This window comes from Nicotiana tabacum, chromosome 18, assembly GCF_000715075.1.
Source record: "Nicotiana tabacum cultivar K326 chromosome 18, ASM71507v2, whole genome shotgun sequence".
NCBI classification, from domain to species: domain Eukaryota; kingdom Viridiplantae; phylum Streptophyta; class Magnoliopsida; order Solanales; family Solanaceae; genus Nicotiana; species Nicotiana tabacum.
The window spans coordinates 9,012,220-9,031,652 of record NC_134097.1 but is presented as its reverse complement, the minus strand read 5'-3'; the positions used below and the strand labels follow the sequence as shown (position 1 = coordinate 9,031,652).

General features: G+C 34.3%; 2 protein-coding genes across 2 annotated transcripts; one reads left to right on the top strand and one right to left on the bottom strand.

Annotated features, from left to right (window-relative positions):
- Positions 1 to 2,128: 2,128 nt before the first annotated feature.
- LOC107769448 (bHLH transcription factor RHL1) lies at positions 2,129 to 6,888 on the top strand. The gene is made up of 8 exons (XM_016588663.2): positions 2,129 to 2,268; positions 2,356 to 2,809; positions 2,905 to 2,997; positions 3,101 to 3,277; positions 3,377 to 3,442; positions 4,514 to 4,579; positions 4,812 to 4,880; positions 6,193 to 6,888. Exons 2-8 carry the CDS (start codon positions 2,363 to 2,365, stop codon positions 6,598 to 6,600), a joined length of 1,326 nt encoding a protein of 441 aa, XP_016444149.1. The 5' UTR covers positions 2,129 to 2,268; positions 2,356 to 2,362; the 3' UTR covers positions 6,601 to 6,888.
- A 10,155-nt stretch (positions 6,889 to 17,043) lies between these two features.
- LOC107769447 (uncharacterized) lies at positions 17,044 to 18,955 on the bottom strand. The gene is made up of 3 exons (XM_016588662.2): positions 18,803 to 18,955; positions 18,114 to 18,251; positions 17,044 to 17,404 (listed from the first exon to the last, which is right to left on the bottom strand). Exons 1-3 carry the CDS (start codon positions 18,884 to 18,886, stop codon positions 17,276 to 17,278), a joined length of 351 nt encoding a protein of 116 aa, XP_016444148.1. The 5' UTR covers positions 18,887 to 18,955; the 3' UTR covers positions 17,044 to 17,275.
- Positions 18,956 to 19,433: the final 478 nt, after the last annotated feature.

Sequence of the window (19,433 nt, the reverse complement as noted above, 5' to 3'; positions counted from 1 at the left end):
CCTTTGATGGCACACGTGTAGGAGGTTACGTGCTTATTCGGATCTGTGGTCCCATTATACTTTTGGATTTGGGGCTTACGAAACTTCTTTGGGATCGATTTCGGAGCTGCGCTCGGAGGGAAAGGTTTTTAGACGAACTTCTTGGAATCCATGCCTTTCAATATCAGGAGTGCTCCTGGGATTTGATCAACCCTGGAGTTATAGGTCTCCACTTGTTTGTCATTGGCTTCGATTATTTTTTTTCTCTTGATTCCACTCGTTTTGTCAGTTCCTCAAGCATCTTTATTATCTCGGGGTTGGTCCCGGGTTCAGCTTCACCCGGCCTTTCTGTGGTCGGTTCATTTCTGCGAGTATTTTCCCGGGATGGTTCTGGCTCAACTCTGGTGGGGGTACGACTTTGGTTCTGTAATTGGTCTATTGCTGCCTGTTGAGCCTGTAACATTTCGAAGATCACCCGCAAGTTGATCCCATCACCTTCGCCGTTGTGTGTACTCCGGGCTATTGATCAGGCTCCCCCGCGAATGTTGTTTTCGGGATCGGTAGGCAAGTTTGCTTTGATAGTCACATGTGAGTTAACATTGATTGGGTCCGCGACTGGAACTCTATTGGGGTCAATAGGGGGTACCTCGTTGTTGGGTACTACATTGGTGTTCTTGCCCTGGTGGCCAGACTCAGCACCAGCGTTCAAATGAGCAGATTGAGAGTTCGACATTTTTAATTTGACCTAAAATTAAAATTTCAAAGAACAAGTGTAAAATAGAGTGTGTTTTGGAAATTTGTATCAAATTACCACTATTATCCCTAGTCCCACGGTGGGCGTCAAGATGTTTACCCTAAAAAATGGATAACAATTAAATTTATATGTGATTTTAAGGATGTGCGGATAATTAATTCAATACAAATGATAAATGGCGTCAGATTAAACACATAAAAAATGTGATAAATTGTCAAACCAATAAGGAGAATGATCTCGGACTCAGTAACGACTTAACGAAGTGCTTGCCTTCGATCCCGGGCTCACACTAATGAAGGATTGATGAACAAAAGCAATAACTTTGAATAACAAAGAGAATAAGAGTATATTGCCTTGATATGCGTGTTACAATATGTTTAATGAATAATTAATTTTTTCTTTATATAATATGAGAGTTTTACCCTAAGTACAATTCTAAAAAAGGATAAAAATCTTTCTTTATGCTAATCACTGATTCACTATTGATACGGGCTGAGATTTATACCGTGACATCCGATTGAGCACAGATGTCACGGCTCTCTGTTAGTCATGTTCGGCCGCTTGGTAATGCTCTCTGAAGTTGAGGGACTCGAATCGGATTCGGGAGATGTGGCCCCGATGCTTCCGAGGGCGGATGTTATGCTCGATCCCCGATGTGAGAGATTTTTCTACTCAGACTCTGATTCCTTATGATCACGTTCCAGTCCCGTTTGTCTTACCGAGAAATCGAGATGTTCAACGGGCTCGATTTTACTCGTATACAAGGGTACCAAGTGATTTAAATTAGCCATTTTAAAGGTATATACATAAACATATACTCCCTCCGTTTCAATTTAGATGTGGTAGTTTGACTCGACACTGAGTTTAAGAAAAAGAAAAGAGACTTTTGAAACTTGTGGTCTAAAAAATGGCTAAAAGCTTTGTATGGTTATGATATTTGTGTGGTTATAAAAGTTTCTCATTAAGGGTAAGATGTGTAAAATAAAAAGTTTAAAATTAAATTATTTCCAATTATAGAAATGTATCATTCTTTTTTGAATGGACTAATATGAAAAGTGTGTCATCTAAATTAAAACATAGGGAGTACGAAATTTCTGTCGAAGTATATGGGGACCAGTAACCCCTCATGGTTATATATAAGTCCTCATCTGAATGTAACAAAACCTCGACTTTATCGATGTATATAACTTAAATCTTTTTTTAAAATGTTGTGTTCCAATGTTTAAACGCTAAAACCAACTAACCAAAATAATCACTTAATACTAGTAATTTATTGATTTATAGTAGTATTTCTTTTTCATCCTTGTTGACGGAGTGAGAGGAAGAAATTTTGGTTTTGGGGGGGGGGGGTGGTTTGAAATCAACACATACACACGACCTATATAAACAACATTCCGAAACCATAACATATGATTCATTTATGTCTTCAATCTTTCTCTCTTCTCCACAGAATCATCTCTTTCTAAATTGAGTCATATACTTGCCCACAAGCTACTAAAGAGGAAAACAAAACAAAATAAAAAGGATTTTCTCAGGTAATCAACTAAAACTCTCTTGCTTTTTCTATTTTAATTCTCTGAAATTACAGTTTATGTGATTTTAATGGAACCATTTTTATGCAGAGAAATAATGCAAGCAATGAACCAGTTCGATCCGACGTCGTCTCACGACGATTTCCTCGACCAGATTCTCTCTTCTGTTCCTTCTTCTTCACCCTGTTGGCCTGACCTTTCCAAATCCTGGGACCCACACCACCACCTCTCTCCGCCGCTGCTGCCTAACCCTAACTCCGGCGATGACCACCAGCCTCCTCCTAATCCTCTTCAGCATTTCCAATACGACGACCAGTCTTCTTCTTTCCTTGCTGCCAAGCTCCGCCAGCACCAGATCACTGGTGGCGGTGGCGGTGGTGGCGGCGCTGTAGCAGCTGCTAAAGCACTTTTGCTCCAGCAGCAACTTTTGCTTTCTAGAACACTCGCCGGAAACGGCCTTAGGTCTCCTACTGGAGCCTCCGGCGATAACGGCTTCCTTAACATGCTCGGTAATGGTGACCAAAACGACGGCGTCGGAAATCCGGTGAGTTTCATTTTTTTTTCCGCAGTAAATTCAATCGTATTTATGCCTTGTTTTTAATAATTTTTCCTAATTATTAAACGATTCATTAATTACAGGCTAATGACAGTTCCGTTCAAGCTCTTTTCAACGGATTCACCGGATCTCTTGGTCAAAACTCAAGTCAACCTCAACATTTTCACCATCCTCAGGTCCATACACAATTTTACATGCATATATATATACACTTTCATATTTTATTACTATAAACTGTTTAACGATAATTTATTTATACATTATTTTCGAAAATTATAGGGAGGATCGATGCAGGCGCAGAGTTTCGGAGCTCCGGCAACGGCGCCGGCGATGAATCAAACTCCGGCAGCAAGTGGTTCAGCTGGTGGAGTTACAACGCCGGCGGCACAGCCAAAGCAACAGCGAGTGAGAGCTCGTAGAGGACAAGCAACTGATCCTCACAGTATTGCTGAACGAGTATGGTTTTATTACAGTTTTACCCCTTACATTTTTTACGTGTTTGTTATGTTCAGTTTTCTGATTTCCGCATTTTCTGGGTTTCTGTTTTGTGGGCAGTTACGTAGAGAGAGAATTGCAGAGAGAATGAAGGCATTGCAGGAGCTGGTACCCAATGCCAATAAGGTAATTTCACCATCCCCCAAGTAAATTAAAATCTAATTAATTTTAATTTAATCATTAATTATCCTATCATTACTTTAATTAAATTATCATTATCATTTGTTCCATAAATTAGAAATTTAATCATATAATAAACTGTAACTGCTCTGGGTGTAACTCTACTATTTGTCGTCCCATGTGCCTGATGGTGATGGATATCATAATCTTCAAGTGGACACGTGTTGAAATATTAGGGCGAGTAGAATTGAAAAGTGTGTGAGGAGAATATAGTAAATTTGTATTTCGTTCCGTGCGTACTTGAAAATGAAACTGGAAAAGAGATTCTCCCGGGGATTGCTGATAGTTACCGCATCTAATCTATTGTGTGTTCATATTACTGTAGCAAAATATTCATTGACCTTAAATAATTTTAATAACTAAATGATAGAAGTTTACGTACAAATATATGTCATATCAATATCTATTAAACAATCGATGCATTGTAAGTTGTTACTAAATATTTTTGTACAACCTCCTGCGCACCCCTTATAAATGATTTCATATAACTTTAATCATAAGAATATTTATCAAAATTATCTTATATTCTTTGTTAAACGTCTCACATAATTAATATTTCACTAGTTGGAGGAATAAGGATGAATTTTAAGAAAATACTCGAATAAATGATTAGTATTATTTTTATAAAAGGTCAAATATTTTAAAAACATTCAGTTTGGTATCCGAGATTAGAGGGAGTATACTATATTGTTCTTCACTTATTGTGTGTCGACATAATAAAAGTTGTGTTTTAAATTAATTTAAGAGAAGAAAGTTAATGTAAAATTGTGTAAAAAGGCAGTCTGGTGCACTAAGCTCTCGCTATGTGCGGGGTTCGGGGAAGGGTCGGATCACAAGTGTCTATCGTACGCAGCCTTGCCCTGTATTTTTTGCAAGAAGCTATTTTCACGGCTCAAACTCGTGACCTCCTGATCACATGGCAGCAACTTTACCAGTTACGTCAAGGCTAATTGTATTTGGTATTTACATTAATGGGATACTAACGTGATTGTGTTTATTGGGGTTATGGAATGACAGACGGACAAGGCTTCAATGCTGGATGAGATCATCGACTATGTCAAATTCCTCCAGCTCCAAGTCAAAGTACTACTACTACTACTCTCTCTTTCTTTTTCATTCTTTACTTTTAATATTTTAATTTTGTTTGAGATTTTTTAAATTATAAAGGATGCTTCCTTGTTGACAACTTTGATGGGAAATAATATTTTAAAATTAGTTGGTGAATATGGTTTTTTTTATTGTAAAGAATTACTTTCTGTCAATTCCATGTGTTTTTGTGCTTCATTTTTTGTTTTATTTTCTGTGTGAAACTCAGGTTCTGAGTATGAGCAGATTGGGCGGTGCTGCAGCCGTTGCTCCCCTAGTTGCTGATATGTCCTCTGAGGTACACTATCATAACCCTTCTTGAAATTTTCATTATTTTCACATGTAATAATTGAAATAATAGAATTGAACATTGGCATATCATCTTAATCAATGATCACTTAAGTTAATGTGAATAAAACTACTTTCACTATCATCTTAATCTTTGATCTAAGATAAAATGTTCATAAACTCATCATAAAATTTATAAAGACTTGGATACATTACAACAACAATAATAAATCCATTGTAATCTCATAAGCGGCCTGGATAAGTTATTTTTGCAATTCAAGGAGTACTTCTTTCTTATGATTATCTGGTATTCGAAATTCATATTTGTGTAAGTCGTAAAGGGAAAGTGCTCCTTGGATTTTTTTTCATTATAGGCTCCAACTCAAAATCTATCACAAGATTGTCCAGATCTTATTCATCCCATCACATTTCTAGCTGTAACATATAAATACCCTAAAGAAAGTGAATACAAATGAAAAGGAAAAACAAGAAAATGTGAAAGAGAATCATCTTTTTTTGAGATAATAGCCAATGCCTATGTTGGATGGTTGTACCTATTGAGCTTTCTATTTAAAGGAAAAACAACAGGAAATGAAAAAGGGAATAGTACTACCAGAAAAAAGCATGGGTACAATTCTTGAACAGACAATCCCCCCATTTCACCCAATTATCCTCTCTAATCTGTCTCTCTCAAAATTCTCTGTCAGCACAATGCGACAAAAACAAAAAGTATCACGCGTGCCCACTTATGTTCCCCCTTCTGTCACTCTTTTCCAGTTTTTCCCTCTCCTAGCAAAAAAAACCCTTTCCTATTCTTTCCCTATTTTGAGACTTTATCAATAAACACAGCATTATCGTTCAAGTAGTATAGGCTAAATTTTATACAAGCGATATTAGTTATTGTCTCAATTTAATTAATAAATGAATTTTAAATTTAGGACTATGTTGATTTTAAAATTAAAAATTAATCTGAATAACAACCCATCTATCTACATAAACTAAAAATAGATGACAAATTGAACATATTTACTTCGTATTATTATTCTCAAACGATATCGCCATGTAACATATTCATATTATTATTTAGAAATATATATTTACACACAAAAAAAGATATTTTTTGCTTGCAAAATGGTGTCGAGTAACGCCTTTTTCTAAAGGATGTTTTGGCCGCTAATCACTTTATTTAAACTATCAGCATTATTTAATTTGTATTAATAAGTTATATTGATACTAACATTTACATGTAAGCAATCATCTTTTAGATAACTTAATAGTGTAATGCCACAAGTTAAACTCATATAATAATTGGGTTGTTACAGGGAAGAGGAGAAGGAAATGGAGGAAGGGGAGGAAACGGAACGGCGTCGTCTTCAAACAATGACAGTATGACGGTAACGGAGCACCAGGTGGCTAAACTGATGGAAGAAGATATGGGTTCAGCTATGCAATATCTCCAAGGGAAAGGCCTATGCCTAATGCCAATTTCCTTAGCTACAGCTATTTCAACTGCCACGTGTCACTCCAGGAACCCCATGATCCCTAACGGTAACGGTGGCAACAACCCACTACTCGGCGGAGGAGGAGGCCCCGCCACCAACGGCGGTGGTGGCGAGGCTGGTGGACCATCCTCTCCTAACTTGTCGGTTTTGACTGTCCAGTCAGCCACGATTGGTAACGGCGGAATTGATCCCTCTGTTAAAGACGCTGCTTCTGTTTCTGAAGCTTAAGAAGTTTGTTTGGAGGTTTTTTAACGGCGTTGACTGTTTCACTGACCCCAAAATAGTGCGTGGCCGTCAAAGTCAAGTCTACCAAAATAAGGGTCTTTTAGTCTTTATTTCCTCGTTTTCTTTTTTTATGTCACATGAAAAGGAAAAAAAAAAAAGAGAACCGAGAACGACGCCGTATTTAGGTAGACTTGGCTTAAGTAAGCTTAACTTAAGCTAATTGGCAACTAAGGACTCATGTTTCTTTTAATCTTTTCTTCTTAACGATGATCTTTATCTTTCCTTGTTCTACTTAAGTTTTTTGGTTAATATTGTTTTAGAAAGGTTAAGGAGAGTCTTGGAATAATAGTAAAATTATGTTTGTATGACCTATAAGTCACGGGTACGAATTGTGAAATCAGCCACTGATACTTGCATTAGGGTAGACTGTCTAAATTATGTCTCATTCAAGTGCGATCCTTCATTGAATCCCATGTGAACACGAGATAAATTAGATTAGATGCATAAGATAATGATGAGTTATAGTTGTGATGATGGTATTATGATATACTCCTAGTAGATGATTATGAATGATTGAATGAGCCAAACCAACAAAAAGGAAATTGAAAAAGATGAATTAATTTACGGAAATCAAGGATGGGAAAAAATTGGGTTTTGATTCTTTCTCATTTCACGGAAAAGGATTGACATCTTTGAGGGTTTACTTTATCCTTTTCTTTTTCCTTGTGACTAATCTCATTATTTTAATATCTCTGTCTTTTTGTACTTTTAGGAATTCGATTGCTTTGCTTTGTGGTTTTCTATTGAAATTAATTATTACTATCGTTACAGCTAATAAATAATACTTTCCGTTTTAATTTATGTGAATCTATTTTTTTTAGTCCGTGTTAAAAAGAATGATCTCTTTCCTTATTTTGAAACAATTTACCTTTATGCAATGATTTATAGTCACACAAAATATATGTGCCTCATTTTACACCACAAGTTTAAAAATCTTCTCTCTTTTCTTAAATTACGGGCCCAGTCAAATAGGTTCACATAAATTTAAACGGAGAAACTAATTCTAATAAATAATAAACCCTCCTTTGACTTTAGGGAAAGAATTAGTTCCACTTTAAAGAAGTCTCCTTTTGCTTTTGTAGGAAGAGAAAGAATGAGAGAGTAAGTTATTGTGTCAAAGGCATTGAAAACGATTTGAATTTTTGGAACTTCTTGATGTTTTTTCTTTTGCGAGAAAGAAGTCAAATAACTTTGCTTTCTTTTCAGACAAAAGAAGGAAAAATACTATAGATTAGAAAATTGATAGAAATAAAGTACAATTCCTTAAATTTGGAAATTAGAAACTTTGCTATAGACTGCAATAGGTTTACTGTTATTCCTTTAAAGTCTTTGCTTCTGTCGGCAGGAAAACATGCTTCTCTTGCTTTATATTTATGCAAATGTCTTAATTTACGTTTTTCCTCCCTTATTTCCTGTTTGGTTCAAGTCTTATTTTAAGCAATTTTTTCTATTGCACGTTTTAGACGTATCTTCATTTTATTTTCCTTTTTTGTTTCATGAAATTGAAGGGAATTTGGACCAATGGTAAAGTTTTCTACGTGTGACTTATATGTTACAGGTTCGAGCCGTGTAAGCAGTGCTAATGTTTGCATTAGGTTAGGCTGTCTACATCACACTCCTTAGATGCGACACTTCCCGAACCCTGCGTGAATGCGAAATGCTTCGTGTATCGAGCTGCCATTTAATCATTGTTTTACATGTTAGTAGGAAATTGTATAAGGAGCCTAATACTCTCTATTGCGGAAATATTTAGTAACCAAGCTTGGTGTTTTACAAAGAAATCTTATCTTCAGAGTTCCAAAATTAAAGAGAGAAAATAATCACTTAATCTTATGATTAAATGATTGATAAGTATTTCATATTAATTTATTTAATGCAAATATCGAGTGAAAATAAATTCTTTTCCCTATTATGGACTAAAAACTTCTTTCTCGTAACATTATTTCAAACGTCATAAACACTATTCATCCACTTAGTAAGTTGTCTATCATTAATTTCACTTACATGAAATTACTTCTTTCCTCCGTTTCTAATATATTTTCGTTTCTTTTCATTTTCGTACTTGATCATAGACTTAAAGAATAAAAAAAAAAGAACATAAATAAGTGTGTTAAGTTAAGAATTAAGTTTTCATTTGAAAGTGAACAAGTGATCGGATTAACTCTTCTCTATACGATCCCTTTAAGAATTCCACAAATGGCATGGGACAAATTTGTCTCGTACTTTTTTGTCTTAGATTTTTACTATTACTTGTTATTTCTTTTACTTCAAATTTCATATTATCTTGCTGTTGCTATTGCTTTTCTTTCCATATGACTTCTTCTCTTTTCTTTTAACTACGGTTGTTTTTCTTTAGCCAAGAGTTTATCGATATATATATATATATATATATATATATATGTCAAATTTTACTTAGTTATTTAGTCAACAAATATGATAACTTAATCACTTTAGTCTTTGGCTTATTTACTCACTCTATTAGTTTCCAATACCTAATAATTTGGGAATTATGATTGACATGATTGAGTCATTTTATTTCTATTGGGTAGTTGGTGATAAACAACACAAAATTCCACTGCTTAAGAAATTTTTGGAACATAACCATTTTTCTTATACTTTTCTTTTGTCCTTTTTCTTTTAATTTCTCAACTAGGGGGATTGGTTGGACAGAATTATTAAGTTACGCAAAGTTTTTCTTTTTGTTTTTGTCCCTTTTTCCCCCTCCCTTTAGTGGTATAATTTCTGGATTACCTGCACATATATAAATAATTTCAAAAATTATTATACAATTTGAGTGACATTAGGGTAGGTTCATGTAGTTTGAATTTGAGGGTCAAAACATAATTTCAACAGATAATATCAAAAGATTAAACTAAAAAATGAGAACGGAAAAGAGAAAGACTTATAATCTAGTGATAACGATAGAATTCATCTACAAAATAGGTGTAGGTTTAATCCTCATCACCTATTTCCTCCCTTCTCTTTCCAATTTCTAAACGTATAAGAATTTCGTTTTAAAACAGAACTTTTAATTCAAAAGGGGAAGAAAAAGGCATAAAAACACACCCGAACTATAGCGAAATTATTAGTTGCAAACCTTTTTTTTGCGGGAGTCCTATAACCCCCTAAACAAATTAAAGAAGGTAAGTATGGGTATTATGTATTAATCAACCTGTATTGGTTTTGTTATAATTTACTAAACCAAAAAGCTCCGAACCCCATTAGAAAAAATTTGCTTTTAACCAAAAGCAGAGTTGATTTGCCACATAAAATTAGATGAAAAAACAATAGGATGAAAAATAATGTTTAAAAAAAATAGAAAAGGTTTCTTTCTTGTTGTGATTTAACTAATATAAAGGCGATAAAGAATTTCAAATAAGAAGAAGATTAATTAGTTCAATGTTGGAAAGGATTGAGCTTCGGCCCATTTTATATGGAAATAATACTAATGTTCCTAAGTTCCTAACCTAACAATTTAGATATTTGGTTGCACGTTCGCATAGAGGATTTGGTAATAGTTTCCAAAATTAGTATAATTACATGCTAAACACAACTATTTTTCATAAAATAAAAGGCACTCCATACTATTTTAAGAAATTCTGATAATTTCATAAATATATTTTCCTAATAATAAAACATTATTTTGTCAATACTTAAAGAAATTTCAAGTTCGTGTTTCTCTAAGTCAACTAGGTCGGGATAGCACGTCAATTTGGTGGTAGGTAATATAAAGCCAAAAAACAATAATAAAACAAAGAGCACATTTCAAATTTTCAATTTTCTAGAAGCTGCCTTATAAATAAAAAGTCTCTAAACATAATAAAAATTTTGGTTTTTTGCAATAAAGAGAATTAGTACCTTGAAAAATGAGACAAACTATGCTACAAGAAATTAAAATATATTGATATTGTGTAAGTTTATTGCATTATCAATGTAAATAAATTAAATACGGGATTCTAAAGTATCTATATAAACTATTTGTGAAAACTTATTGTAGCATTACAAAATAACAAGTAAATTTTATGACATAATTAACTATGTTACCACTCTTTTTGGTATAACATTCACCACAAAGTTATCGCTCGTTTCTAAGATAAAACTTGTAATTTAAAAAATACATTTTAACCCCACCGCTAGCCGGATAGAGTTATTGCTGGCGGTGAAGGATGGTCAGTTGAATACTCTTAGCCGGAAAATCATATAAAAATATTTAGTTGAATACTTTATTATTTTGTTGTTGTTACTATTTTTTGTTACTGCTTCCTTTTCATTATTGTATTCTTTTCAATAATGTCGTGACTATATTTTTACTGAGCCGAGAGTCTGTCGAAAATAACATCCCTACCTTTATAAGGTAGAGGTAAAGTCTGCGTATACACTATTCTTCCCAGATTTCATTTATGAGATTATATTGTGTTTATTTTTGTTGTTGTTGTTGTTGTAAGGTTGATTCACAAAGTAATGCAAAAGCTCATGAACAAAGAAACATGTTGTTGACTCTTAAAATTTCTATGATCTCAAACAAAACGTAATGGACTGAACCCCAAACCCCACCAAAAGAGAATGTGTATTTATAATTTATGAAAATCTCATAATAAAGTCTTTGGCTAACTCAGCAAATATGACTTATTTGGACCATTACTATCATGTTTTAGGTTGTGACAATTCAGAGTAGACGCGGTTTTGACCATTGTTTTGCTATCTTTATCCAAAGAAAAATATACTTTGAAATTCTATATTTCAACATCAAAGAAAGAAAAAAGAAGAAGTTGTCAAATATTACAATAATTTTAAAGTAAAAATGTCTTAATCCACGACTTAAAGTGTTAGTGTTTGGGCTAAGTATTTTATTGGTGTTTATTGGTGTTATGTTACTGGGCGGAAAGGGAAAGCAATGACGAACCACAAATATAATTATATTGCACAAATATAATTACAACAATGTTTAATTTTATTCCACTTGGATTAATAAATTTCAATAAAACCAAAAAGTTAAAAATGTTGACTTAAACACAAATACCAACTTTTGTCTTAATTGATTGAGATTAAGTAGTTCACTTAAATATTGGGTCCATGCTTTAACCTTTCTTGTAAAGTCAAGAAAAACAGCCGATAGTTAGCTAGTTAGCAATTAATTCCAAAAGAAGTGGAAACAGAGGGCTCTTTCCCGAATTAATAACTTAATCAATCGTTTTCGCTTGTGTGATAATTGAATTTTATAACATAGTTTGTCCAAGCTTCTCCGAGCCAAAAACGCATTTTTTTTTTTCAAAAGAAGTGCTTTTTTTTAAAAAAAAAAAGTTGAGTTATTTTGCCAAGCTTTTCAAAATAATAAACAAAATGCATTTACGTAGAAGCAGAAGCATTTTTCGAGGAGCAGCAATAAGTAACTTCACCCTAAAAGTATTTTTTTGAAAAGTATTTTTGAGAAAAATACACTTATAGCTTGTTTGGCCATGCTTCTCCAAAGCCAAAAATATTTTTTTGTTTTTCAAAGTTGAAGTGTTTCGCCAAGTTTTTAGAAGGAAAAAAAATACTTTTCAATAGGAGCAGAAGCAATTTTGGAGAATGCAAAAAAAAAAAAGTAGTTTCCCTCCAAAATCACTTTTTTGAAAGTATTTTTGAAAAAAATATACTTAGAGGCAGTTTTTAAAAACTTGGCCAAATACTAATTGCTACTCGGAGGTGATTTTCAAATTAACTAGTCAACCACAAACTACTTCTTACAAGTACTTTTGAGAAAAAATATTTCTCAAAATAAGTTAATTTTTGTAGCTTGACCAAACAGACTATTAGCACTTTTCAAAAGCTTGGCCAAACACTAATTGCTGTCAAAAGTACTTATAAAATTAATTAGTCAAACACAAGTTACTTCTTAACAAAATTACTTTTTTGAAAAGCACTTCTCAAAATAAACAAATTTTAAAAGCTTAGCCAAACATGATATTAGTCTTTGTACCCCATGGGGATAAGGTATTAAGGAATGTATTAGTACAAAATAAAACTATTATGTGTTTGGTATGATTAAGATATTTGGTTGGTGAATGAAAAATAGCTCTCAAAAAAACAACATATACAGTAGTAAGGATTAATACTAATATTAATATGAAATTAAAAGTTAAATTGTAAAGAAAATAGCTTACACACATAAAGTTAAAGAACAAGTATGCAATCCAAACATTAAAACAAACTGGGCAAATAAGGCACACTGCGCTGCATTTAGCAATTGCCAATTGCAGGAACTAGTAAAAACTAATGTATTCTGAATATACAATAATGTCACAACTATAATAATGGATGCCCTTCCAAAATCATAATTGAATTCAGTCTCATTATCTACCTTCAAACTCAATTATCGTTCACCATAAATCACAAATGTTACGACAATCAAAAGAACACGAATATGTTAAAGAAACAATCTTGGAGCAAAAAATTAAGCAGAAGCATATAGTTTAAGACGCATTAAACCAAAAACTGCATATAAATATGCAGTTGTTAAAACTATTTTTCCTCTCTTTTCTTTACCATGTTTATCGTAAGCAACTAAAGAGGATCTAACAGTCAGGGTTTTGAACTGAGTTTACTGTTTAAAGTAGGAAAAACACAGGGTAACAACAACAACAACAACAACCAAAAAAAAAAAAAAAAAAAAAAAGACCAAGTGTAATCTTAAAAGTGGAGTTTGGGAAGAGTAGAGCGTACGCAGACCTTACTCCTACCTCTACTTGTGAGGGTAGAGAGGTTGTTTCCAATAGACCTTCAGCTCAAGAAAAGTGAAAAAGAAGCAATAGCAATAACAACAAGCAATAAGCAATAAGCAATAAAATGATAGTAGATCAACCAAAGCGAAAGAAATAAGACTAGGAATAAGAATGAGAAACCGAAACACCAGGTAGAGATTGATGATGTTGTCATGTTAAGTGTGGGAAGTCGATAGAGTACTGAGTAAATCATCTTCATTTGTTACAACTATGGTTAATAACTCCAGAAAAATGGGAGAGAAAAGACATGATTGGTTCTCCTACTTTATTAAAATAACCAGTGGGATGATAGTGTGGTTACTAAATTGAACTATAGTAAACACTTATTCATAATATATACTATAGAGGTGTTGAACCAGTTGGACACCTTAAAATGGAGACAGTACTCCTCTCTTGAATACTGTACTTGATTTTGATTAAAACCCAAGCCAACCATACATTTTGGTTCTCTCTGTATTCCTTCTTGTATTACATCTAAATTTAGAGTTGTAAAAGCATGCAACAATTCTTTGTCAAGCTAAAATCATCTGAGTACATAGGGGTAGTCACTTAGTATTTCAAGATTCTTTAGCTCTCTTAGGTTTTTAAGCTACAAGCTAAAATCCCCTAAAATTTGATGTATTCTTTGGTTATTCACTCTTTTTATTGCTGGAACCTACCTCTCTCTCATCGGGGTTCTATTCTCAGATCCCTGAATTTCGGCGACTGCTTTAGCTGGTTCTTTCAACAATTCTAATGCTTACTGAAGTAAATTTCACTCCTAATTTCATAAAACTATGTGAGCTACAGAGAGAACAACAATAAAAAACCCAGTGTAATTCCACGAGTGGGGTCCGGAGAGGGTAGTGTGCACGCAAACCTTACCCCTACCTTAAAAAGACAGAGAGGCTATTTCCGATAGACCCTCGACACAAGGAAAGATGCAAAGAGAAGCAGTAGCAACAAATCATAACATCAGCAAAACAACAAGTCAAAACAAAGCGGAAGAAACAACATGCAGTAATAGAAACTCACGAAAAATAGGAAAGTACAAGACTAACCCTAGTAGTACTTGTTTAGATAGGGAAACACACGATTACCTGCTAACTTTCTATCCTAATTCTCGACCTTCACACCTTCCTATCAAGGGTCATGTCCTCGGTAAGTTCTGAACTACACAGAGAAACAATAACAAAATGCACAGTTCATAAATAAACAGTAAAGTAAGGAAACTAAAGAACAGAACTAACTGAGTTTGGTTTAATGGCTTTTATCTTTAATGCATGAGCATCTGAAATTCCTCTAGAACTAGCTAGGCATACCAAATCCTTCTAGCAGTTTCTGGTCCTCAAAGTAAAATTTTAAAATCTGTTGAAGTGCAGCATCTGCTTCAACAAACCACATAGCCATAATGTAACTCTCTTAAAAGTACATAAATTCCCTTCATATGCTCCACAGAGGGTTACTGATCTATTATCTATTTTCGTCTTCTTGTGCCGAGGATCTATCAGAAACAACCTCTCTATCCCCGGGTAGGGGTAAGGTCTGCATACACACTACCCACTTGTGAGATTTTACTAGGTTGTTGTTGTATGCTCCGCAGAGGATAGTATTGTCCTTTTGTTCACTATGGAGGTATGGCAACACTAACATAAAAGACTATTACAAGTGAAGAAATACAATGGCTCTTGACCATTAGAAGACTATCATCTTATATATCCACCTTAAAACATCCACCAATTATAACTTTCACTACTACAATATCATATACCAAAGCAAACAAAAGAAGCTGTTCTGATAGTTGCAATAAATAGTGTAAAAATAAATGGGAACGAGATGGAGCAATGACCAAAAGGAATTTAGTCAGTGTGAGATGACTTAAAATCGTAAACTCAAGGAAGAGTTCTTCGCTGTCTTGGGAGAAGTTGCTGTAGTAATGGATTGTAGAATTAAGAACACAGTGGCTCACTAAAGGTATTACAAGATAGATGAGAGAAGAGTTTTTCCACAGAAAAGAATGTTTAGCAGAGCTTAATTCACATTAAACGCTCCAAATAGAATCTAAATCTAAACAGATTTGAGATAGGACTTAATGAATATGAGATTTGACAAATAACCCAAACATGTTTAACACCCATGGAGAATATTACTTCTGCCATCCAACTTACAACTTCAAATTATGTTCTTGAGACAGTCAATCCACTCTGTTTAGTTTTCTCACAATCAAAAATCAGTCAACACCGAGCAAAGAGATTAGTATAGTTAGACAAACTCGACAGGCTACCTGTAGTGATTTTAAATACACCCCTGTCCAAGGTGCGAACTAGAATGAAATCACAACAACAACAACAACAACAACAACAACGACCCAGTGTATTCCCACAAGTGGGGTATGGGGAGGGTGAGATGTACACAACCTTACCCTACCCTGGACGGGCAGAGAGGCTGTTTCTGATAGACCCTCAGCTAATAGAATGAAATCACAAAACATAGAAAAGTTCAGCCCATGAAGATCTCAATCCCAAACACTAACCTATTGAAAGACCATGCTGGCTTTCCAGCATAAGGATGCAGGAAGGTCCAAAACTTATTTAACGCTATGAACCACAAGGAAAATTTAGCTAGCAGCCAGTAACATGCCAAGACCATTTAACAAAGGACTAGATACATCAATTTTTCCCGGCCTTCATTTTTATAAGTATTTTCTGCAATATTTCATAAAGGGAAAACCGATATTAACAGAACTCATTCCTATATTTTTTTAGGATATAAACACTAGAAAAGACAGATCTTCGTGATCATCTCAAGGTCATAGCACTCCTTGAAAGGGGTTGTAGTGGAAAACAAGAGTGGTTAATGTCAGAGGCGTGAAAGTGTAAGCTCAACGGCTTCCACTTTCTGTCCCACTACATTCGAGGGGTAATACACAATCACATTCAGCTCATAGAACGTTTACAGGAGTTTCACAAGTTTAAGATACACTATATGAAGCAAAAAGAACATACAAAAGCAACAGACAGAAGTTCAAAGACGCAGAAAAGGAGCTCTTGTTTCAAAGAAGATGAGCAGAAATGTTAACCTAAAAACACAGAGCATCCGAATTTAACCACAAGGAAAGGACATAATATTGCAACTACACACATGAGAAGCAGAAAAATACTTCACATGAACTAATCTATCTTGGTAGAACGCCTGCTCTGCAAGCAAAACACGGCATCAAACTATGTCAACTTTCACATTTGCGAGTTAAAATACATTCTCCGCATCTTCTTAACTTGAGTTCAAACTAGCAACCAATATGAAAAGAAGCAGGCTCCTCAAATGGCCGATCTCTAGGGATTCGGCACACATCTAATACTCTTGCTCTTGCTTGGAAGTTTATCAACGTTCAAAACAAGAATCATCCAACAAATTTAACATGATAAATGATTAAATCATTCACTTGTCACTTCCTTAGGGGCCAAGCATTACACCCCTGCGAGAATAGTTCAAGCCAAGCCAATGAGGCGAAATTACTTCGAACCTTTCCGGAACAATCTTTAGTCCCTCCTCGAAAGAACTGAAGAGAGACAAATAAAATCCAATAAAGTACGAAGTTTCACTAATGAAGACTTGCTACCAATTATTCACATGAAAACTTAATGGGTAAAAGCAACAGCGATAAGATGGCAGCCATACAAATGCAAGTATGTGATTGCTTTTGTACACAACATATACACAGTTCATTTCCTCCTCGCCTACCAATTTTACTTATTACAAGTTACAACTACTCATGGGGCAATTGAAAGTTCCCCATCGCAGTACAACCACAAAATTTACCAGAGACCGACATCATGAAACCACTTGCCTATATATCCAAGATAGCCACAAATTTGTTATCAACAGGAACGAGGGGGTTTGAAAGTATAAGGCTGTGGAAGAGACAACGGACCTCTCCTTGACTCATTATCATCCAAAAGCCTCTGAACTTTCTTCTTAGCGCAGTACTGCCTATCAAAATGCTTCACCTATCATAAGAAAAACATATCAATTAATAAACCGAAAATAGCAGGGTATTCCCAGAAAGTTAACATGCTTCTCAGTTTGGTAGACTGAAAAGCTATTTAAAAAATGAAAGAAACTGAGTTCTTTATTATTTTCCTTTCAACCAATTACAAACTCTTTCCTTCCTTTATTTCACTGCAATTTTATGAAGATATAAGTATTGCCTATCAGCTTTCTCAATATTCAAATGAAATTCTCCAGAAAACTAAAACCCACCAATTCAATCAATCACTCCGTTACGCCTCAATCCCAAAGTAGTTGGGTTAGTATTTGGTTTGACAGAATTCATTTTTCTTGGAAAATATTTCCCGAGGTTTGGTTGGGAATGAAAAGAATACATGCTAAAGATTATCAATAACATTAGCAAATTGGAGAATGTTTTGATGAAATTATCAAATTCTAAAGATTAATAATAACGTAAAACTGAAGATTATGTATGGAAAATGACTTATGCCCATACGTATGGGAAGTATCGGAAAATGTTTTTCCTTGGGATATAACTTCTAGAAAATAACTTCCTCATGAGAAAGATTTTCCTGGAAAATGAATTCTTTACAACCAAACACACCCTATGTGAATCAATTGTATCCATCTATTTCATTCAAAAACACAATCAATTATATCTATCTCAATATTCTTAAACCTTACAGAGATTAAAAGGAAAAAACTCACCCAAGTGGGTCGGCATTGCTTCACATAATCCTGCCTAGTTTTCTTGCAATCAGTTGGGTATAACAGCCCTACAGTCCCGATTTCAGTGGGCTTCTTGTTCGATTCTTTCTCCAGGCATGAATAAAATGCATCTCTCGCCTTCAATACCACAAATTCATTTCCCCCTTATTAGCTTTATCAATGTTGATCACAATTCATACGAACATTAAAGTAAAACACAAAATCACTACAATTGTCCAACCGAACACTGTGATTTCAGCTCGTAATCACACACAGACACACACACACACATTAGTTCTTTAAAATGTGAATATAATCTATGCATTTTATCAATATTGATCACAATTCCTACGAACATTGAAATAAAAAAATAATACTACAGCTGGTACAACCGAACACAGTGCTTTCAGCCCGTAATCACACACACACACACACACACACACACACATAATTTTTTTAAGATGAGTATATAATTTAACACATTTTAAAAAGGGTTTATTATATACAGTGGTGATCAGTATTATTTTATATAGCAGGTTAGTTACTACATTTACAATCTTACAACTTAGGAGTAATGTTTATCAAAGGATTTCCCTATAATCACCTTACAACTAACTAACTAACATGATAGTGTAAAAAATTGTTTCGCATAAAACTTAAAACTATTTAAATAGAGAAAACAAGTGTACCTTGTAGCAAGAGATTCGAGCTTTGGTGAGAACATCAGTGTGTATTTTGTCTGTGAGTTGTGATGTATACGCTTCCAACGCCATTGTTAAACTGCAATTTGGAAAATGGGGAAGAATTGTTTTTTAGATGTTAAGAGTACAGTATATATTTCTTGTAGAACAAGCTAGAATGTTGATACAGGCCCTAATAACAGGGATGGGCCATTACGAGCGTAGTTGGGCTAATTATAGTTGGGCCGTTTGGGTTGAAGCAGTTGGCCCAAACAAAATATCATGCGCCTTTTTTATGGGATTTTTACCGAGCTATACACTATATGAAACCTTTTTACCCTCCCTGCTCAAGTTTCAACTTAATTACACGGGCATATACAATTTACCAATTATATATATTTTAAAAATTAATTGAGATATCAATTAATCCCGTTTTTCACGCTATACTATATCTAACGTTACTATCCCACTCTCCCAACGTTTCTTAACCCACACCCCCCACGCTTCTGAACATCTCTCCCTCCATTTACGGTTTACTTCCATAATTTTTCAAAAGCTTTTCCATTTTCTCTCTCAAAATTCCTGATTTCTCTCTCAGGATTCTAGGGTTGAGAGACATTATTCGAACGAAATCCTTAGT

Bases quoted from the DNA above. Each gene is read 5' to 3' on its own strand.
- LOC107769448 (XM_016588663.2), top strand. From the start codon at position 2,363: ATGCAAGCAATGAACCAGTTCGATCCGACGTCGTCTCACGACGATTTC. The intron at 3,278-3,376 runs GTATGGTTTTAT...TTTTGTGGGCAG, and splicing joins CTCACAGTATTGCTGAACGA to TTACGTAGAGAGAGAATTGC. The intron at 3,443-4,513 runs GTAATTTCACCA...ATGGAATGACAG, and splicing joins TGGTACCCAATGCCAATAAG to ACGGACAAGGCTTCAATGCT.
- LOC107769447 (XM_016588662.2), bottom strand. From the start codon at position 18,886: ATGGCGTTGGAAGCGTATACATCACAACTCACAGACAAAATACACACT. The intron at 18,252-18,802 runs GTACACTTGTTT...GTGGTATTGAAG, and splicing joins CTCGAATCTCTTGCTACAAG to GCGAGAGATGCATTTTATTC. The intron at 17,405-18,113 runs GTGAGTTTTTTC...TTCTTATGATAG, and splicing joins AGCAATGCCGACCCACTTGG to GTGAAGCATTTTGATAGGCA.